The 23,738-nt window shown below is 38.2% G+C and overlaps 1 protein-coding gene and 1 long non-coding RNA gene across 2 annotated transcripts in view; both read left to right on the top strand.

Moving 5' to 3' along the window:
• The first annotated feature begins 16,254 nt into the window (after positions 1-16,254).
• Gm32061 (predicted gene, 32061) overlaps positions 16,255-23,738 on the top strand; it is an 85,606-nt gene continuing 78,122 nt past the window's right edge. Inside the window, exon 1 of the long non-coding RNA NR_166566.1 lies at positions 16,255-16,524. This is a non-coding gene — a long non-coding RNA (predicted gene, 32061). The remainder of the gene's footprint in view (positions 16,525-23,738) is intronic.
• Mkrn3 (makorin, ring finger protein, 3) lies at positions 19,501-22,061 on the top strand. The gene has a single exon (NM_011746.3). The coding sequence runs from the start codon at positions 19,613-19,615 to the stop codon at positions 21,245-21,247; it is 1,635 nt and encodes a 544-aa protein (NP_035876.2). The 5' UTR covers positions 19,501-19,612; the 3' UTR covers positions 21,248-22,061.

The raw sequence follows: 23,738 nt of genomic DNA, 5'->3' as shown, positions 1-23,738 counted from the left end.
TCACAGACACACACAGACACACACACAGACAGAGAGAGAGAGAGAGACAGAGACACAGAGACAGAGAGTCAGAGAGACACAGAGACACACAGAGAGGGTGTTATGGTACTTAGTAAGGGGCCAGTAAGGAAGTGCTGGTCTTCCAAGGAAGAGGAAATACAATATACTCTTATGGAAAGACAAAGAGCACACGAGAATATGAGAAGTTACTAGGAAGGAGACTGAGCAATAAAAAAATAAAGGCAAAGGCAGAAATATGGGGAGGGCCAACCAACAATAAGTGTTATTTTAAACATGGAAATACTGCATATCCTTTTTTGTAATATATACATACCAAAAGGAGTCTCAAGAGAGTCACCAAATGATAGGAGAGAGAATGATTTTACTAGACATTTTATACCCACAAATAAGACAGCCAGTGCCAGGGATTGCTTAGATTTATGATGGATGCCCTGGAAACCCTAAAATGTCTGAAGCTAATTCAAAAGCATTTGTTTGCTCTCCACAATCTGGTAGTTAGGCGCTATTGCTGAGAACAGCACATCTTCACATCACCAAACATGGAGAATTTACAAGGCAAGGTGACACACTTTTAATCCCAGCACTATGGATAGAGGTAGAGGCAAGACGATCTGTGAGTTTGAGGACAGTCTGGTCAACAAGTTCAAAGACACATTAGAAAAAAAAAACCTATCTTGAAAGACCAAAAACACTAAACAAATCAGAAAAAAACAAAACAGAAAGAAAAGTTAAGCCAGTGCCTAACTAAAAGGTTCATGCCTACTCGTTATCATTCATAGTGAGTAGGAACGTGTTTTTCAGTGCTACAAAAGGAAAAAGTCCACCATCAATGCCACCCTGCTACTCTATTACCTGTATCAGTAACCTGCCTGCTGCAACCATATTATGTGCAATGTTATGTGAGTAATCAATCACTTTCTGATCAGACTTGAGGCCAACTTCTGGAGATGGAATAGATACCTGATATTATTAAAGTGGTAAAAATCCTGGTATTAGATAGGCCAAGGACCTTGGGGAAAACATACTGTCATTATTCTGCTAAAGAAACAGCGATAAAATGGCTCCTAAAGATATAGTGTTATATCAAGAGATTGGTGCTTTTTCAACAACTTTCAGGAAAAAAAAAACGCATTTCTGAGGTTGAAGGGAATTAACACAGTGACCCACAATTGGGCAATGTGCAGATAACGAGAGACTTGGAAGTCCTTTTACTAACGGGGATGTCTTTATCAAAGTCTTTACCCATCAATACTCCAGATATCTATGTGCAAGAGGAGGAATAAAAACTATGAGAACCAGGGGTGATAGAAGAATCCAAGGAAACATTAACTTCAACTTCCAGACCCAAGACAGATGCACATATATGATCACATATCTGATCTGGCAGCATGCACAAGGCCTATGAAAAGTTAAGAGTAGGATCCTAGCACTGAGAAGGCAAATTGGAAATGGCTCTCACACATAAACAACAAGCTTTTTTTTTTTTTTGTTTGTTTCATTGATAACCTCCTGGCAACATGACACTTCAATAGAGTGTCACTGGGCACATCAGTCAAACTCTAGAGCAGGATTCATGCCCAGAAGTAATTGTACTAACCAAAATTAACACTACGGATTTTGCGGACCTTTTATTTCACTTGGTTTAGTTTTGGCATTTTTTTTTGTCTTATTAGTCTTTTGCTTGTTTGCTATGATTTTCAGTTTTGTGTTTTGGAGGATTTTCTTTTGAAAAAAAAAAAGAATATGAAATTGCTTGGGCTGGAACTTGGGAAGGAGCTGGGAGGAGCTGGAGGACAGAAAAAACATGATCAAAATATATTGTATGAGGAAATACTTTAATAAAAATTTAAAGTACAAGGTCTAAACAGGAAATTCTAGCTTGTCAGCGATTTTACGCAGTGGATTAATGCAAAGTAGTGTAACTACAATTCAATGTGGAGCCTAAGACATCTGTGTGGAATTGCTGTTTGGCAACATATCAGTACTCACATTGTTTGAATTTTCCCCTACCCTCGGGGATCAAATATCTATGCAGAAGAGGCAGAAGGACTGTAACAGTCAGAGGTAATGAATGAGTCCAGGGAAACAGCATCTCCCAGACTCCACAGAACTGGTGCCTTTATGGTTTCACAGAGACTGTTGGCAGCGTGCTCAGGGCCCACATAGGTTCAAGTCAGAGGGAGTCTTAGAGTGATGGGAAGGCTAAATAGATATGGGATCCTCCACCTAACCAAGAAGCTATCTGCCATCAATATCTATTAACAAAGGGAAGCATAGTTTCAGAGGTACAGATGAGATAGTAAACATTCTACCTTACATGAAACACAATCAAAATGAAGCACAAGAGCTGGCCAGATGGTTCAGTGGTGAGGGTCCATGCTCTGCAAGCCTATCGACTTGTCTTCTGTCCCTGGGAGCCATTTGGTGAAATGTGAGACTGACTTGTGCAGTTTTCCTCTGTCTTACACAAGGATGGATGACATGCATACACCATGTATGTACGCACACACAAAAAGATTAAAACCAATGTGCAGTGAGTTAAAACATGTAGAACATACAGAAGCAGAAATTCTGTGTGTGTTCATATGGGTTTTTGATGAGATCTTAGCATCAAAACAAATCTATAATCCATGATTATAAGATGATGATTATAAAAATGAAGAATTAGAGTTTGGTAAAACATAGAGTATTTTGTATAAAGTTCACTATAAAGAGATGAAACACAAAAAATAAACAACCTCCCCTTTCTGGGTGATGACAGCTGGAGTCTGTGTGCAAGGCAGAGATTCCTCAGCCTAGAGCTGCAATTACATCATTCCATCTAAAGGATCTCTCTCTCTCTCTCTCTCTCTCTCTCTCTCTCTCTCTCTCTCTCTCTCTCTTTCTCTCTCTCTCCCTCTCTCTCTCCCCCTCTCTCTCCCTCCCTCCTTCCCACCCTTCCCCTCTCCCTCCCTCTCTAAGCAAAGCCTATTCCATCCTCTGGTGTTCACTGGGTAAAACAACAGCTCTTCATCTTTTTTGATACTACAAATATCTTAGACATTTTGAATGTATACTAAGCATGTGGCCCTCTAGTGGCTGGTACTTAAATTCACAGATTTTGTATTTTCAGTGACAATGGATATTAGCACTCCAGCCTATGTAAGGAATTGTCCCTGTCTTAAAGAACTGAATGGACAAGAATCAAGAAGAGACTAAGGGAATGGAGGTCCAGCGATCGCCCAAACTGGGATCCATCTCAAGTCGAGGCTCCAAGGCCTGACACTATTACTGATGCCATGGTGTCCTTACAGACAGTAGTCTGGCATGACTGTCCTCCGAGAGGCTCAACAGGCAGCCACAAGAGTCAGATGCAGATACTTAACCCAGTATAGTCACTGGCAGGCTAATAAATTCTTCCTTCTGGTGAATACTCCTACAACATTTCAGACAAAAAAAAAAAACCCATTAAGATAAAAAGTGCTCAAACAATGAAATATGAGGCCAAAATTCTACAAAAATAACACTTTATTTATTTTTAGGGCAGAGGATTGCTTTGTATCCCAGGCTGACCTTGAACTCATCGTCCTCCTACCTCAGATTTTTATATGATTGGATTATAGGTATAAGCTACCACACTGAGCTTTACCTCTGTTTGAATTAAGTGAGATCCCTTGCATAACTCTAAGTTCCAAAACTGATTGAATTTTTTGAGATAGTGTTAATTGGGATATTGTAAAAGTTTTTTTCTATAATCTGTCTTATAAAACACAAATTCAATTCATGTTCCTTTCATTTGATATAAATATTATTCAAAATTATGAATTTCATTTTCTACACATGTACTTTTTTATTAAAAACTAGTTGAAAATGTGTGATTTCTGAATGTGGAACAGCATACAAGTGCCTTCTCTCTATTGTTTCCTTCCCTCTCCCAGTTGATTATGATGGTTATTCTATTCTTAGATGGATTTTTTTCATCATAGAGTTTTAACCTATAAATTATACTTTAACAATTGGGTTAAACTACTGAACAATATTTTAATGTATATGTGTATATACATATAATGTATATGTATATGTGTGTGTGTGTGTGTATGAACATTATTTGCCAGATACTCATTACACATTAGATCTACAAGATATTATATATTTCCACATTTTTTCCTCAATGTAAAATATTTTAGGCAGCTACTATAAAGAATCAGAGACAGGGGCTGGAGAGATGGCTCAGCCATTAAAGTCTAGGCTCACAACCAAAAATTTAAGAATCAGAGACAGTTTTCTTGTGTGTATGTGTGTGTGCGTGATTGTCTAGACTTTTTTTCCAATTTTTTTTAATTAGGTATTTTCCTCGTTTACATTTCCAACGCTATGCCAAAAGTCCCCCATACCCACCCACCCCCAATCCCCTACCCACCCACTCCCCCATTTTGGCCCTGGCGTTCCCCTGTACTGGGGCATATAAAGTTTGCAAGTCCAAAGGGCCTCTCTTTGCAGTGATGGCTGACTAGGCCATCTCTTGATACATATGCAGCTAGAGACAAGAGCTCTGGGGTACTGGTTAGTTCATATTGTTGTTCCACATATAGGGTTGCAGTTCCCTTTAGCTCCTTGGGTACTTTCTCTAGCTCCTCCATTGGGGGCCGTGTGACCCATCCAATAGCTGACTGTGAGCATCCACTTCTGTGTTTGCTAGGCCCCGGCATAGTCTCACAAGAGACAGCTATGTCTGGGTCCTTACAGCAAAATCTTGCTAGTGTATGCAATGGTGTCAGCGTTTGGAAGCTGATTATGGGATGGAACCACGGATATGGCAGTCTCTAGATGGTCCATCCTTTCGTCACAGCTCCAAACTTTGTCTCTGTAACTCCTTCCATGGGTGTTTTGTTCCCATTTCTACGAAGGGGCAAAGTGTCCACACTTTGGTCTTCGTTCTTCTTGAGTTTCATGTGTTTAGCAAATTGTATCTTATATCTTGTGTATCCTAAGTTTCTGGGCTAATATCCACTTATCAGTGAATACAGATTGTGCGAGTTCCTTTGTGATTGTGTTACCTCACTCAGGATGATGCCCCCCAGGTCCATCCATTTGCCTAGGAATTTCAAATCTAAGTGGATTAAGGAACTCCACATAAAACCAGAGACACTGAAACTTATAGAGGAGAAAGTTGGGAAAAGCCTCGAAGATATGGGTACAGGGGAATAATTCCTGAATAGAAGAACAGCAATGGCTTGTGCTGTAAGATTGAGAATCGATAAATGGGACCTCATAAAATTGCAAAGCTTCTGCAAGGCAAAAGACACCGTCAATAAGACAAAAAGACCACCAACAGATTGGGAAAGGATCTTTACCTATCCCAAATCGGATAGGGGACTAATATCCAATATATATAAAGAACTCAAGAAGGTGGGCTCCAGAAAATCGAATAACCCCATTAACAAAATGGGGCTCAGAGCTGAACAAAGAATTCTCACCTGACGAATACCGAATGGCAGAGAAGCACCTGAAAAAATGTTCAACATCCTTAATCATCAGGGAAATGCAAATCAAAACAACCCTGAGATTCCACCTCACACCAGTCAGAATGGCTAAGATCAAAAATTCAGGTGACAGCAGATGCTGGTGAGGATGTGGAGAAAGAGGAACACTCCTCCATTGTTGGTGGGATTGCAAGCTTGTGCGACCACTCTGGAAATCAGTCTGGCGGTTCCTCAGAAAATTGGACATAGTACTACCGGAGGATCCAGCAATACCTCTCCTGGGCATATATCCAGAAGATGCCCCAACTGGTAAGAAGGACACATGCTCCACTATGTTCATAGCAGCCTTATTTATAATAGCCAGAAGCTGGAAAGAACCCAGATGGCCCTCAACAGAGGAATGGATAGAGAAAATGTGATACATTTACACAATGGAGTACTACTCAGCTATTAAAAAGAATGATTTTTTTTCCAATTTTTATTAGGTATTTTCTTCATTTACATTTCAAATGCTATCTTGAAAGTTCCCTATTTCCCCCCACCCCCCGCCGCTCCCTTACCCACCACTCCCACTTCTTGGCCCTGGTGTTCCCCTGTACTGGGGCATATAAAGTTTGCAAGACCAGTGGGCCTCTCTTCCAGGTTTTTAAAACTCTTGAGTTTTCTGGTTTGAAACAAGAAGGCATGCAGTGATACATGTAACCACTAGAGGGCACACATGTAATTGATGAATAAGCAAAGGAATTAAAAGCCTCAAAAAGTCTGATTCATCATTATTACCATATAAAAACACTGCTCCCATGAATATAGACTGGAGATTTCATACGAGGAAATTTGTGACATATTGGATCTGAAACCTGTCTCATTTTAAATGGATTGAAATCACTCTCAATATATTTTTACTCCACCCTAAAACTGAGATGGAGAAAATTAAAAAAAAAAAAGTTAAAAAAATAAAAACACTTCCCTATGAGAAATTAATGGCTCTATTTCTAAGTTACACACAGATATAAGAAAAACCACAAATCACAAATATGATTTGATTAGTAATGAATTTATTATACGTTCAACTTCCTGACAGAAAAGAACTAGCTGCTTAGAGGGAATGACAGAGTCCCATTGTAGACACTACTGATAACAAATAAACAGCCTAGTTCCATGCAAAAATGCCTCTTTCGAACTTGTTACATAGGGAGGCACCGTAGATACTTCCAAACATTACAAGTTATTGCCAATGTTATTGAAAACTTTCCTGACCTTGACAGTATGATCCTCTTGCTGAAGACACCACGTACTTGAGTCACAAAATGTGGAGAAGACAAGCTGGCATTGACCTGGATGCTTTATCCTTATTATATAGCTCTTAGGGTTGGGAGTTAATACACGTGCTATTGGAGAACCAACATAGTCATCAATGTTATCCAGCTGTGAGCCCTGTGGGTTATAATAACTACAGACCTGGCAAGATGTTCCATTCGGTGCAATAGCACTGCAAGCTCATGGGGTAAACCACCACTTTCTCACTGTATTTCACTCCAGACCTTCAAGATGAAAGCCATTCCTGGTACCATTATTGGGCCGCTAGGTAGTTCACAACTTTGTAATGCCTTTTCTTATGTCAACCTGACATGCAAACTAGTGTTCCCTGAAAGGAGAGAGCCTCAACTGAAAGCATACCTCTATGAGATCTGTTTGTAAGGCATTTTTTTAAATGAGTGATTGGTGGGTGTAGGGAAGCCCATTGAGGGGTCAGGAGAATTCTATGCTCAGAAGAATGATGGCAGCCTCGTTTACATGAGCAACCCTCTGTGTGGTGATAAGCAGTGGTACTTAAATCCTTTTTGTAGAGTTCCAGAAACGACTTTATTAGTAAAGCACTTGCTTTGTAAGAATGAACACCTGAATTTACATATTAAGTACCTATTTAAAAGCTGCCCATTGTACAGGCTCAAAGCCTCTCTCTAGAGAGAGACCATATAAAGAATTTCCAATTTTGGAAAGTAATTAATTTACATAAATCGAACATGAGGAAAACTTTATCTTTTTTTGAGATAATCTCTCACTCTGTATATTTGTCTAGCCTGAAACTTGCTATATAACATGCTGGCCTCAAATTCACACATCCATGCCCATCTCTCCATCCCAAGTGCTGGTATTAAGTGTGTCTGGCTGGAAAAGAGAACTCAATTTTACTCAAGCCCCTGACTTTGATCGTCAATTTTTATCACAGTGAAAATATGGGGTGGTCGCTGAGTTTGGTTCAATAGTCTGAAGAACAAGCAGGCTTATCAGAAATACACATATTCCAAGAGAAATACTTAGGTAGGATGGATGACAAGTCAAGCTTTGTTTCATGCAGTTGTCAAGGCAGCAGCTGTACACAGCTCATTTGTGCTACCCATCCCTTGATGCTTTGACATAAGACAGCATTCATTCCTGATAGAGATGCCAACTAGCAATGGGATGGCTCCTTTTCACTAATGAACCACACATTTTATAATAACTATATGTTTCATTGTACGTAGAGTTCACAATTCACATAGAAATTAACGAGATATTAAATAAGCCGTTTCTAAGTGTAACATTGTAGTATAAATCTGGAGAAGAGAAACTCAAAAATACTTAATGGAGTGAGGAGTCTCAATCTACTGACTGGGTGATGCTTGTCATGAAGCAGGTTGCTTCTTAGGAAATTAGACAGGTTTTGATTTATATCGTTTGGAGCATGTTTGTCCCTTATGAGAAGGCGGTGCAATACGAATGCCACATCTAAGAATAAGCATGCTATAGTCTCTCATTTGCATCCTGACCATTTTTGGTCTATATGCTTATCACCATGTACTGCACAAAATATCTTTTTTGATAAGGACTGAGAGATGAGCTAATCTGTGATAGGTCATTAAATGGTTGCTTTAATACTTTGATATATAGCCAAATAATAGTGGAGTATAAAGGTACAGATCTTAAATCTCAGCACTTGGCAGTCAGAAGGAAGATAATCCCCTAGGAGTTCAAGAACAGTCTCGGCTCAATAGTAAGTTCCATGGAAGCCAAAGCTACATAGAAATAGCCTATCATAAACACAGATAAAACAATGTCAACAAAAATCATACATTAACTCTTTTTTTTTTTTACCTAAATACAGCCATTTTGTGTAGCCCAGTCTGTCCTGGAATTTGTGATCTCTTCCAAATGGCTTCCAAGTAGTGGAGACCATTTTGCCTCAGCTTCTAAGGTGTTTAGATTATCAGTATAAGTTATAAAACCTTAGAAGAAGAATTTATGTTGGCTCCTGTTTCAGAAGAATATAGTATAATACGGCAAGAAAGACATGATGTTGGGACAGGTTTACCTCATGGCACCAACCAGGAAGCTTGAGAAGGGGAGTCCCCCTCCTCTGTTATAGTTCTTTGGTTCTTTTTCACTTGGGCCAAGACTGAAGCCTATGATGTGATGCCATTCAATAAAGACCTCCCATCCTTATTAAACTCTGGAATTATCCTCAAAGACATACCTACAAGTGTAAACCCTAAATAGCTCAAAATCAGGATAGCAGTTAAGATTACCTATCATACACATCTAGGCTAATTCTATAACTTGACTATTGTGAAAAGTATTACACCAAAAATGAGTTTGCAAGTAAGGAAATAGATACCACGTCTTTATGTCTCATGTTAGGAATCTCAGAACTTAGCATATTGCAATGGAAGGACAACAGTTCAAGGTCAATAGCAACTAACAAGTGACTGTCTCAGATGAAAAGCAAACTAACAAACCCAGCAACAACCACAAATGTCTACATTTCTTCTTGGTGACACATAGGAAGATTCTTGGGGGTAGAAGAGCCTGATTTTTTTCAACTAGTTACAAAAGTCTACCTATTTGTAACTCCAATAAGCACTGTAAAATAGCCACAAGCCTCTTATCTAGAAAATCATGATAAATCCCTGTAGAAAGGGGGAGCTTTGAAAGTATGGGGTTCACAGAGGAATAACACTGTGCATTGGGAATGGAGTGAATCAAGAAGGAAAGGGGATTAGCTTGACGTTAGTAAATTTGCCACAGTTTAGGCTGATTTGAGGATTCCTGTGCTTGGCTTGAATTTCTCAAATTCAAAGGAAGAAGCTTGCTGGTTCTCTTGTTAAGGCTCTAGATGGACGGATACCGTAATAATGAGACTTAACAATTATTAGAAGTCAAATATCAGAAATGAATTATGATGTATGGGCACATAGCTTCAGCCATACTAAGTGTATGAATTCCTACGTAATAAACAACCTGCCTGCTTTCCAGCTAAAACTGAGTGTTTTGCTCTAATAAACTTCTAAATTATAGAGATTGTGGTTAATAAATATTATAACATCTGTTAATCTTTCATAAGATCAAAAAGTAATCAAATGTGAAGGGACATAAATGCATCTGCTATGGCAACAGGATCATTTATTTATTTTCTCATTTCTATTACTTTTTTCAGACTATTATACACTGTGTTTTGCTTATATTTGGCACACTGCTCCCAACTCCTCTCATATCTACCTATCTCTAATCATCTTTTCCTCCCAAATTTTTAAAAACTGCAATAATTGCCATTTGTTATTGAAATTTTTCATGTAATATGTTTTGAACATGATTTATCATTCTGTACTTTCTCCCAGATTTTCTTCACCTCTCCATTAACCCAAGTTCTCTCTCTCTCTCTCTCTCTCTCTCTCTCTCTCTCTCTCTCTCTCCCTCTCTCTCTCATGTGTGGTTTCTCTGTATCTCTCTCATCAAAAGTAACAAGAAAACAAAACACTCATACACATGAACCAATAAAAAATTAAATATACAAGCAAAATGTCAATAAGCCAAATTAATACCCCTAAACAAAGCAAGTTAAAATAAAATTGTACAAAAACACCATTGAGTTTGTTCTGTGTTGCTTAGCCAGATCTGGGCATGCTACATGTAACAAAGGTTTATTGCTAAAACAGTGATATAGACAGACACATTTGTGATCAGAGTGTATAAAGGATTTAGAACATGTCAAACATGAATGCAATAGTTTTATAGACAAAAAATATGCAATAAAGTCACCTACGAGTTAAAAGAGGGACTCACAAAGAAAAGTATAGAGTGTTTTCAGTTGCATTGGAAATAAAAACTGTAGCATTTCCAAAGATATACACATTTATAAGGAAGATTGCGAATTTTTCACAATATATACAGTATGCTGGGGAGGCTCTCAAAGATTATATTGTTAGCTTCATGCAACTCCACTAAACTACACATTGAGACTGGAAGGTCATGATTTTGAGGATAGCAGGATCTAAAACACACTGGGATTGTGAGTGAAACTTTCTTTGTACAATAACAATAAAAAAAATAATGATGAAGCCTAAATTCTGTCTTACATTTTGGAAGAGGATCTGAGAAACTCTTCCAAACATACAAATTATGTTGGGGCCAAAGAGTTAAAGGATAGTATTTACTTGAAATTTTAATTTTGGGGTATAGTCTGCATGTCATCTTAAAAGAAGAAAATTCCTTTTGTAAATTCCGTATTTCTTCCCTCATGTAAATATTTAGGCAGTTAATATGAAGCAACTGTGTTTTGTTCTGAAACGTGGGAGCATGCACTAATACATGTAACCACTGGAGGGCGCACATGTAAGTGATGGACTCGCAAAGAAATTAAAAGCGTTAAAAAGTCTGATGCATTTACTACGATAAGAAAACAGTGCTCCCTTCAATCCAAAATGTGGGAATTATGTATGAGGAAATTTGTGAGGTACTGCGACTGAATATGTCTCATGTTTTATATGAATCGCAATCACTATGAATATATTCTTATTCGAGTTTAAAATTGAGACAGAAAACTAGCAACATGCAAAACAAAAGCAAATACTCGAAATTAATGACACTATTTCAAAATTACACACAGGTATAAGAAAACTACAAGTTAGAAATAAGATTTGATTAACAATGAAGTTGCTATTTGTTCAATTTCTGCTATAAAGAGATACTTATAGGACAAGGCAGACTCCCACTAATCAATATATATGGAGGAGTTCTGGTACTTTTTGGAAACCGGACATCACTCTGTAGCCTATGGTTTTCTGAAACTCCCTGTTTAATTCAGACTCCAGACCATAATGATCCTACTACCCTATTGTTTGGAATGCAAAATAAGAATTACAGCCACAATCTTCCACACCTGGCTTCTGATTTTTCCTGATACACTCACTCAATTCAGGTAATCACAGAACACGATAGTAAACTTTGCTAGAAAGAACTATGTGAAGAACATTGCAATAAGTCAGAACTCAATGTAACAAAAGAAAACAAGAGCAGGCACAGAGTGATTTCTTACGGCACACAGTAGAATCATATAGCTTGATGAGACTCGTTGGGAAAAGGTGACTGTAATCTAAAATCCAGAATGAGATAGGGGTGACTGAAGAAGAGATGGCTTAATGATGAAGATAACTGGCTGCTCTCCCTGATGACCCAGGTAGGATCCCAGTAACCTGAATGGCTGATCCCAACCATCTGTCCCTCAAGTCCCAGGGGATTTGATGCTCTTTTCTGGCCTCCATGTTCATTGTAATTATATGGTGCACAGATACACATGCAGGGAAAACACCCATACACATATGGATAAATAAATGTATAAAAGGAGTAAAACTGATATTCCACATTATTTCTATAGAATTATGCATATTTAGAAAAACCCAGAAACTTGAATATCTCAAAAATCCTAAGTAAATAATAGGTAGATGACATCAGTCTACATCTAACTAGTAAGTAAGGATAATTTAAACTAAAAGCCTTAAAAAATATCCTAGGACCATAGTCTTTCACAGTCAATTTTATTTTATTATAAAGAAAAATGTATAGAACTATGCTCATAAATTGATGTACATCAGCAAAAGATTCACGGAATAACAAGTGTGTAGTAAGAAAAAGTATATTTTAAGTTATACAAATGCAGATGCAAATTTAATAGCAGTTTTCTTTGTGGAGGAACTAAGTCAACATCCAATGAACTACATGTTCCCAAAAGTAAAATCCAAAAATGTGAAAAATGAAAGGGGGATTAAAATTTAAATAAAAAAACACAAAGAGAAAAGTGTCATACAGCCATGTGCAAAATGGCAAGATAGAACAGGGCATCATTGCAGTGGTTTAAGATAGTGAGACAATCTGAACACTTGAAGTCATTATTGATTATGGTAACATAGTCAGAGAGAAATACAAAAAAATATAAATTCTCAGGGACTCCACATTTTGTTAAATTAATAGATATTCATGGTGAAACTCTTAAGATATTAGTGAGTGAATGTCTTTTTATTACCATGTAATTTTTTTCATATTTACTGAAATTATGGGAACTGCATATTGGTTTGAGGTAAGTAACTATACAGATTATTCTAGAAAATCTGAGAGCTTCAGGAGATCTTATCTCAACATGCTTTGTCTACACACAGCAGCAAGGCCCTGGAATTTCAGTCATGGTCACCTTGCAGAATGCAAGATACATGGGCACAACAAACTGTATTTAATTGATATAAAAAGAAACAAAAGCCAAAGAGGCCCCAAAGAGCTGTGTGAGTTTTGAAGAGGCGACACTTGGGAGAAGCTGGGAAAGGAGATGAATATAATCCAAAGGCATTGAGTTGAATTCTCAGAGAATGCATGAAGACTTCAAAACAAAAGTATAAAAACCATATTTGTGGGAGGTTAGATTATGTAGTGTAAATTTTTCTGTGAGGCAAAAAAATCTATTAACAGGAAAAAATTCACAAATACATTGACTTGAAATCTAAAAAAAAATGGAAATGTTCAGATATGAAATTTTATACCCCTAGTGTTTCATATGTCCAGACTGTGCCTTTATACAAGCAAGTCGTCTCCAACCTCACTACTTTTTCTTTGTCAGAAACAGAAATAACATGTATGGTCAGATGGCTAGTTCAAGAGGGGAAAAGAAAAAAAAATCTAGAAACAGGAAAGAAAATAAAAGGTAAATAAAGACAATACCTAAATAATGTCTTGTGCATTTTTAATGTACTTGAGTGTGTGGTAAATAAAGTCCACAGACATATAATTGAAATAAAATCCAATAATTTAATCCAATTGTAAATGCATAGTTTATCTTAAAATTTGTGATAGCAATAATTCCATTTGAAAATAGAAGAGTGATCGAAATCCCCTGGAAGGAGAAAGGATCCAGTAGAGAGGTGCAAGTCTGCCTGGTGCAGGGTCCACACAGACTACTGCCATAGAGTCAAAAGCACACGGAGTCTTATTAGCATAAGCAACTAGTTATTGTTTAATAAAGTACAGATGTGCAAAATAAAACTTATCTTTTGAAATAATAATATTGAATAAAAAGGACATTGTTTGGATTTGTGCCACATAATAAAACTTATATGCAAATATTTTCCACTACATACCAATTAACAATATTTTAAAGGCTTTCATTCTTGTTGGAATTTAGAATTATATATGGGGATCTGAGTAAACTTAAAAATGGCTAAAGCTCAGAGTATTAGCCCAAATCAGTAATCCAACCATTTAAGAAGTGGAGACAGGAGGATAATGAGTCCAGCATCATCTTAGGCTAGACAATAGTACCCCCTACCCTCAGCATAAATAAATAAATACTTAAATAAATGTATTTTAAAGATCTTTTAATTTAATTTAGCATTTTTTATTTTAGTAGCCTTTTGTTTAAAATATGAAGTATCCACAATAGAAGACAAGTAAGAAATAGGTTTAAGGCAATTGAAAGCCTTTATTATCTGGCCAGAAACTACAAGCACACACAGAAATACATAAGAGATATTGATTGAAAAGTTTAGAAAACTAAAGTGGGTATTTGGGATCTCATTGTAACTTTCCCAGGGTGGATTTTTTTAAGCACAAAAGCCATATTCTGGGTTGATATACCCCAGTTAATAGAAATAGTTAATCAAAACTGGAGCTAAAAGATTCAAGAGACAAGGTCATTCCACAATTATCGCAGGAAATAGTCATATAGACGCTGGTCTTTTAAGCTGAAGTTTAATAATATTGTGATAATTTTATGACCCTCAAACATGTAAATGAAGCTTAATTTGATATGTGTAGAACAGCATAAGCAACTAGTCTCTGAGAAGCCCAAACATATGTCTTTAGATGGGCCTTATTTCTTCTGAGCACTTCTTCATGCTAATACATATGCTTAAGTCTGCGCTAAAATATATTTCATAAAAATCACAAAAAGCCTCCAAAAATTTAATGAAATTAATATTTACTATGCTATGGAAAATCAGTGTATTGTTTTTTTATAATGATGTGACTTTACTGATCTTAAAAGCAAGTGGGTACAGTATTATCTGAACCTTTTCTAGATATATGTTGAAATTAAAAGACATTTTAAAGTATGGGATCATGGCTCAGTGGATAAATACCTTACTTTCTATATGTATAAGGACCCAGGTTCAAGTTCACATAACTATGTTCAAAGGCCTAGCATGATAGATACCTGTCTGTAGGCACAGGGCTCCTATTATTAGATAGGGGTAGAGACAGGAGCCTTCCCCAGAAAAATGATAGGCCATAGACTGTAAAACCCAAGAACAGACAACAAAAGGATCTCGTCTCAAATGTAGTAGAAGTTGATGGCAGACACCATAGCTTAACCTTTGAAATATAATGTGATCTATGTCAGAACACACACACACACACACACACACACACACGGACACACACGGACACAAAGGCACACAAGCACACACAGAAATACATAAAGGATATTGATTGAAAAGTTTAGAAATGATTTTTTTTATTCAGCAGTTCACTCAGGGTCATCAGACATGAATTCTACAAATTGCCTCCCATGAGCCACCACTAATTTCCCTTCTTATTCCAATCATAACACCATGGCTGTCATGGAAAGAGAGAAAGAAATACCCTCCTGCATGCAGAAATGTGCTTATGTCTGGTCTTTTGGACTAGAATTACATATGACTGGCCTTTAAATATTCAAGGGAAAAATACATTAGTCTGTAGATATGAGATAACATTCATTCAAAAGTTAATATCCTGGAAATTTTCATCGACCCTACCAAAATATTGCTGCTGCATGAATCTAGTGGGAAATGGGGACTAAGAATGATAGAGTTTAATCAGACTATTTTCTCCATAGTAAAGTAAAGAAAATATACATCCCTTAAACATTGGCTCTAGGATGAATATTTTAAAAATCATTACATTTTCAAATAAGCGTTTAATACTTTCAGTATACTTGTTAGCTAGACATTATTTAGATTTTTTTTACTATGAATTCCAGACTAGGGCTGTCCTAAAAATCATGGGAATCCTCTCATTTCCACTGTTTAGCACTAGGATTATAGGTATGCACAACTGTTTCAGTAATTCACTCAGGGCCATCAGATATAGATTCTACAAACAAAAGGAATTAATAGTCCTGTTGCTGATCAAACATCATACAAATGTAAAATTAACACTTATGACACAAGCAAGCATGCCTGTTAGCTACTGGAGGACATGAAACCATAGGCTTATGTAGACATTTAATCCCTGTCCCCAGCTGCCTGTCCAGTACTGCTAAAACAGTAGTTGGGAAGCACAGCAGTAGTGAAAGAACTTGCTTTGGGACTATTGTGTTCGTTTTAACTGTGGACATGTTGAACGTGTGGGGGTAGGCTTAGCAGCCCTGCGGCTTGAAAAGAAAGACATAACACCAGCTGCTTTTTCTATACAGCCCCACCGTCCAGTCTCCAGTCTCTGGAGCTATTTGTCAAGCTGTCCACATTTTCCCTCTCTTGTGCAGTGCCTTCAACCTCCACCTTTGCCCCTGTGAGTCTGTACCATGGCAACATGGTACTTTACACAGTCTGCTTTAGAACTGTGCTTCTCCTGGCTCTACTTGCATCCTCTATTGCTGGACATTGGGAGACCCTTCATTGAGGTCTCAAGCCCTAAGATCTCCTGGATTTTGCTGAGAAAAAGGAAGTTCTTCTGCATCAAGTAACTGAAGAATCAATCAAAGGTATGTTTCCAAAAATTGTGTCAATATATCAAAGCTGAAAGTAAAAAGAAAGAAGGGATGGGGGATACACAGAAGGGAAAGAAAATAATATGGTTTCGATCATTAGAGAGAACACTCTGAGTCTTCTACATTGGACAATATATAAAATAGCTGTCTGTTTCTCTCAACGCACCCTAACCAGTATATGCAGTTATTGGTCTACTGTGGAATTTTTAAAGTAGTAGGGGATGTTAATTCGTAATATAGTATTACTGAATACCAGGTTTATAAGTATAGTCACTATGAGGTAGAGAACACAACTACCCAGGGCAGGCAGCCAAACAGATAGAGATTCAAAATCACTTATCATCCAATCCTAGCAGCAAAGCCTTGAGAATATTAGAAACATTTTTCTCAGTTCTCAGTTTTTAAAGTTTGAGGAGACACTGTGGTCAGAGTCAACACTGAAGTTAACTGTTTAATATAGTCAGTGTTAGTATAAGGTGGCTGTCTGAATTATCACTATAATTTAAAATTAAAACTGAAGTCTTAGTCATATTGAGCTACATTTCAATTCTTCAAAAGCCAAAGGAGGCCACTAAGCTTAAAAACAAACCTTTCATTTTTCACAGAGGTTTTGGATACTGTATAAAAAAAAAAGGTTCAGTGTAATTTATATGGAGTGCTCATAATAAATCACCATTGATCAAATAAGTTTGAGATCTACAAATATTCAAAATTCTTTCATTTATGAATGGTAGGTAGTTTGGTATGTAAGGCTAGGAATTATACTCTAAGCTTTTTTGTCTTTAAAAATCAGTCAGGGTGTTAAGCCCAAAGAGAAAGCATATTCTAGACAGTTCAAATGTCTCTTTGAACTTTGTCAAAGCTATCATACAAATAAAAACATCATAATGACTATGTGAAGGAGAAATCGACAACCAAAAGTTCCTTAGTTCACAATGAAAACTGAAAGAATGATGATCAAACAAGTTTTCCTTCAAAAATATTGCATGTTGATCATGGAGCACCTATTATGTTTAAGTAAAAATGAGTTTCAGTTGATTACAATGAAGTTCACAGAATAAAAAACCTTAATTGCCACAAATTCAATCCACTTCAAATGTTTAAGTATCATTTATCCCTGTATACATGAGACACAAATTGTTCTTTTCTTATTGAATTTTTGGACATCAAACTTGATAAATATGCATACAAAGCAGATGAGTTTTCTATATACAAATAGCATTTTTGCCTGTTAATGAACTAATTACTTTCTGCTTCTAACAAGTCTTATTCCTTTTCTTTTCTTTTGCTTTTTTCCCTCTATTGTACAAGTGGGCACTTTAAAACAATATAAGCTTTTCAACCTTTATGTTCATTTCAGAGTCCACATTTTAAAATACCTCATATCAAAATTTTCTTAAGCATATGTAGAACATACCTAATAGATCTTTATTTTTGTTTCTGATATTTTTACTAATCTATCTATCTATCTATCTATCTATCTATCTATCTATTTATGACCATTTAATGAAAGTTTCAAGTTTCATATTCAAATCTTTTCCCCACTCTCATCTGCTAGTTCTTACTTAGGTCTTTTATAAATTAGTGGCACTAAAAACATCTCATTGTTTTGAGGTTTCTTATTACTTAATGTCAGTTCTTTTGAAGTATGTGATGCTGGAGATCTGAGCCTTTTATTATTTTCCTTCATAAGTTACACAAGAAAAATTTTGCCTATTCTATTGTTCTTATTTCATGTTTACTTTGACTTCATCCCCCCTTATCTATATTGTTTGATTATGTTCCTCTTATCTTGTTTTATCGTTGTTGGATTTATTTAGTTGAGACTTATATTTTGAGTTGGATGATTATATCATATGCTTTCAGAGTTTTTTAACCTTAGGTTGTGAGACTCCTTCCAATAAAATTATTTTTCTGAGCATAATTTCATTTTTTTAAATAGTAAATAAAATATTTGAAGCATTGCTAATTCAAGTTAGTGGGTGAGGAAAGGAAGAAAGCATGATTATTACTAAAAATAAAAACCCACGTAAAACTATACTATAAAATTTAGTATGCCACTGTAGTAAGTACATGTAGCAGTGTAGAACTACATATAAAATTATTAGCCCAATAGTATATATCTGCAAAATGAAAAGAAAAAGAAAAAGAACTGGCTCAGTGCAGAAATGGAAATGAGACACTTTGGGGTGCAAAGAGGAGCTGGTATTATGAAAAGCTCTGTAGAGCAGAATGGGATGAAAAGGAAGGCAGGGAACAAAGGGTCTCCGAATCCAACCAACAGAGAAAAGTTAAAGCCTGGGTCATTCTCAGACCTTGCCTTATTAAGTCTTCATCAGGGTTGGGCAAAGTCCAGGCTTCTACATTGTTGGGGGTCCGGGAGAATGTAACAAAGGCAGGAAAGTGAAAGGCTCTGAGTAGCCTCGGGGCAGGGGATTCCCTCCTAATTAAAGTGCACGCAAATTAACCCTTCAAGGGAAAAAAAGACCCAAAGAATCCTGTCAGATCTACAAGCATTGAAGGAGAAACGCTTTGGCAGGGACACTGTCCGATCTTAAAAATTAGTAGCCTATAAACAAACGACAGAAGAAACTGAAAAATAATTTTTAATGTGAGTGAAATGTTTTATGTTCAAGCAGCAGACGGTAAAGGCAATGTGTGTAGCGTTTTCTTAACACACACACACAAATAAACTGCAATGTATACAACTGAAACCTGGAGAGTTTAAAACATCAACCTTGAGGGGAAACACTGTGGAAACGGGGATTGGGGGGTTCAGAGTCGCACTTAGAAAGCCGGCAGAAGCCCATCCCAGTGTCTCAAGCAGAAACAGGCACGCGAAAAACATGGCGGAAGCAACTTCCGGTGAAGCCCTAGGAATGGTGTTACAACCGGAAGTGTCCGCCTGCCTGTAAACAGGTAGGAACTAAAGTTTCCAGGGAACGGGGAGCAGGTGGGAAGACAAAAATCGATGCACTTCGCTCCGAGAAGAAGCTGGTCGAGCCATCTCCAGCTCCGCAATTCAAGCACAAAAAAGATATAATATTCGGGTTTTTGGACAGTGTTAGAGGCACGCTGTAAGATGGAAGAGTCTACAGCTCCCATTGAGGCCCACGCGGCCGCCGGCGCCGAGGCAGGTGCTGAAGGGGGGGAGGGTGTGTCTGTTCCCCCCCCTCCTCAGTTTGAGGCTGCTGGAGCTTCTGCGGGAGTCAGCTCGGCCCCTCTGCAGCAGGCATCGGGTCTGGCACCGCTCCTGGTGACTCCAGGCCCAGCGATCCGGCGCGCGGCGAGTTTGAGGCCAGCGCCAGCCGAAGGGGGCGGGGCCCGGTCTGGTCCGGAGCGCAACAGTGGCAGCTGGACGAAGCAAATCCTCTGCAGGTATTATCTGCATGGGCAGTGCAAGGAGGGCGATAACTGTCGCTACTCTCACGACCTTTCTGGGCGGCGGAGATCTAGGGGGGGGCAAGATGCTCAGCCTCGGGCCTCTGCAGACAGAGGACCCAAGATGGCCACTCGCTGGGAGCCCCCGACTCAGGAAGTGGCGGAAGCCCCCCCTGCTGCATCCTCAAGCTCCTTGCCTCTGATTGGCTCGGCTGCTGAAAGGGGCTTCACTGAAGCTGAGATTGACAATGCAGGCATTCGCTCAGCTGCTGAAAGGGGCTTCTCTGAAGCCGAGATTGACAATGCAAGCCTTGCAGCAGGTGCTGCAGCGGGAGCGGGTGCAGAAGGCTGGGAGGGGGCAATTGAATTTGTTCCTGGACAGCCTTACCGAGGTCGCATGGTCCCCCCGCATGGTCCCGAGGCTCCTCTGCAGAGCCCGGCAATTGAGAGAGAGCATATGGCTATGGGCATGGGGATGCCGATGCCAGTGCCAATGCCAATGCCAGTGCCAATGCCAGTGCCAATGCCGCTGCCGCTTTGCCGCTATGCTGCCCGGGGACAATGCCTCCGTGGGGACAGGTGTGCATACCCCCATGGAGAAATATGCGACATGTGCGGGCAGCAGGCCTTGCACCCTTGGGATGCAGCTCAGCAGGAAGCTCATAGAAGGGCCTGCGTTGAAGCACACGAGAGAGATATGGAACTCTCTTTTGCTGTGCAGCGCAGCATGGACAAAGTGTGTGGCATCTGCATGGAGGTGGTCTATGAGAAAGCTGACCCCAGCGACCGCCGCTTTGGCATTCTTTTCAGCTGCAACCACACCTACTGTCTTAGGTGTATCCGCAGGTGGAGAAGTGCCACACAGTTTGAGAACAGGATCAGTAAGTCCTGCCCACAGTGCAGGGTCTCCTCTGGCTTTGTCATTCCTAGTGAGTTTTGGGTGGAGGAGGAAGAGGAGAAGGAGAAACTTGTTCAGCAGTATAAGGAGGGGATGAGCCAGAAAGCGTGCAGGTATTTTGCTGGAGGCCTAGGTCACTGCCCATTTGGAGAATTCTGTTTTTACAAGCATGAATACCCCGAGGGCTGGAGAGATCAGCCTCCAAGACCAGATGGTGGTGGATCATCAAGCGCATACTGGCATCAAGTTTTGGAGCCTGTGCAGTTGCGAGAGGGAAACGTGCTGTTTAAAAGCCGTAAAAAAGAGCATTCTGTGCTTCGCCTGGCCAATCAGTTGCTTAAGAAGTTGCTTTGCCTGAGAGGCAGTTCTTCCTTCTCTGATGACCGTTGGCTCTTGCTTCAGTACCAGCTGGAAGAATATTTCAGTTTGAATCTGTAGTATCACGCTGTGGCATGTGGTCTGGTCTGCTAAAGCTCTGTTGTCTGCTGTTGCTTATTCCCCTTTATTGACTGAAAAACCCTATCGCTTTCAAAGGCTACTGAGGCAATCTTTATGCAGTATTGCTGTTTTCTTCTCTATTTCCTATTTCTTCTTGCTAGGATTGTGATGTTTCTCTGTGTTACAAAATAACAAGAAATCTTATAAGTATTGTTTGGTGGAATTAATATTTCTGTCAACTGATGACTTGTGATGTCTTTTTTCCAACAGGATTCAATCACTTCTAGTCTAGTGTTTACAGTTTCTCATTGTGAAGTCCCTTAAGAGTAAATGTGACAAGGTGACAAAAGTCTTTAACTGAATTATGAGCTTTTTGCTATATAGCCTTAAAAAAAATGGACCCTTACAGGACCTTGCAGCTGCTGTCTGTGTTTGTTTACATGTTTGTTTCTTCCCTTCTCTTTCAAGTGCACTTGTTAACTTGTGGTTACTTTGTGGTTCTGTTTTACTTGACCAAAATGAGGTGCATATGTTTACATGTTTTTATCCTGTTTGGCTTGATGTGAAATTATTTATATTTGGAAATATATATTTAAGAATGATATATATGCGTATATGTATACAAAGATGTATTTGAAAAAAACTGGAAATAAATATACACCATAATATATATGTTTGAAGTATTGAAATAAATGCAGAACTGAAAGCCCAGTGTTAAAGTCCAAGTGTGTGGGCTGTATGTGAATTGTGTGGATAATCTGCCCCTGCACTGATGTCAGTGATTAGCATCTAATAAAAATGACTGCTAAGTGTGGATCTGACTCTTTTTTTAATGGATTTACAAAACATGACTTCGAAAATTCCTACAATACCATTAACAGCTTCCTGGTGTTATAATAATGAAACAGTGCCTCACATGAAGTTACCATCTCATTTTTCTTGACAGAGACAATTCCTGAACTTAAACATAGAGTTGTTTGTTTTTAATATCTTAAAAATCTGGTTATTGTATAATTTATAAGCAAAGAACTTTTGAAAAAAGGTTTTCAAAATAAAAATTGTACAATAATGAAAGAAAATCGTAATAAGTAAATATGAGAATGGAAATAAAGTGAGGCATAGGAATTTTAAAATGTTAAACAGAATCATTTTGGAAACTTCTAGTACGAATAAGCCCTAATTTGATGTAAAAGCCATTTACTTATCAAGGGATACTTAAAGTGAAAATACATTCTACCTAAAATGCACAATTAAAATACAAAATCAGGAGTTTGAGGGGAGTAACTGTACAGTGACTGTACTGTAAGTATGATAGTTCAATTTTCTACTAAACATTCCTGGAGAAGAGAAGTGTAAAATCATTAAATTTTACTTGATCTGGAATATATAACTTCATTTTGTCTACCCATTTACTTTGACACAAGCAAGTGAATATAGAAATGGCACAGTTCACGTGTGTAGTAGAGAGTATTACCACATCGTTTAGTAAGTGAATAGAAAAACTTTTGTTTCACTGAACAGTGCAGATTTAAACCTCAGAATTGTATAGAACACAATGTGTTTTCCTTGACTGAAATTGCCAAAAAATGTGTCTTAGTTCTCTGGTGTACACCATGTGCCAATTATGAAACAAAGCCAACATAATTGCACAATTTATATTTAGTTACAAAACATACATTGAAGTACTTGTTTGTCAGAACTACCTTGCATGGGACTTATCATTTTCCACGTGTAATGAAGTAAATGAGGTAGAAAAGGTACTGGCCACAGGAATGAGGTACAATTAGTACATTTACAGAGCGCTTGAGAGTAGATTATTCTACTGCCTCTTCCCTACATATTAAAGCTCAGAAAAGGCATATGAATTTAGTATGCAGCTTTTAAGCATGGATGCTCACCCAGATGCAGCAGGGCATGAACAAGGTTCCAGAAAATGGGGAGTTTTGGAGCTTTTATCTATGAATTGCCAGGCTCAGTGCTTTGTAGTCCATTGTTCACAGTGGGATATGCCATAGTGCTTTGTCCTTGATTCCAAATAATGGATCAGTCAGGAGGCTGTGGACAGTTGACTATTTTCCCATGGGGTGGAAGTTGGGGGTGGGTCAGATAAGCCAACCAAAGAATGAGACCAGATGGGGCACTTTTAAGGACTGCTGACAGGACTCAAAGGAGTTTTCATAGTGGCTAAATAGGGTGGGTTTTTGTTGTGAGCCTTAATCTCTGGAAACTCCTAGTGTACACTACAGAACCTCATGAAATGACACTTTTATTCAACAAGTATATTAAAATAGGAATTCAGATTTCATGAGTTATAATGGTTTTAAAGCTAGTAGAAAAATAGCATGGAAGGCAGATTACAGGATAATAGAGTCCTGATTCACATCCTTACCAGGCATGCCACCTAGGTGAGTACTTGTGTTCTTTACCTTAGTTTATGCATAGGAGAAATGGGTATAGTGTTAACTGTTTAGTAGGATAATTGTCCAGACCA

The sequence above is a fragment of the Mus musculus genome, chromosome 7 (genome assembly GCF_000001635.26).
Source record: "Mus musculus strain C57BL/6J chromosome 7, GRCm38.p6 C57BL/6J".
Taxonomy (NCBI): Eukaryota; Metazoa; Chordata; class Mammalia; order Rodentia; family Muridae; genus Mus; species Mus musculus.
The sequence above is the reverse complement of the archived record's forward strand: the minus strand, read 5'-3'. Positions and strand labels throughout refer to the sequence as shown.

What these genes read in the sequence shown, in the direction of transcription:
- Mkrn3 (NM_011746.3), top strand. Translation starts at nt 19,613, where the DNA reads ATGGAAGAGTCTACAGCTCCCATTGAGGCCCACGCGGCCGCCGGCGCC.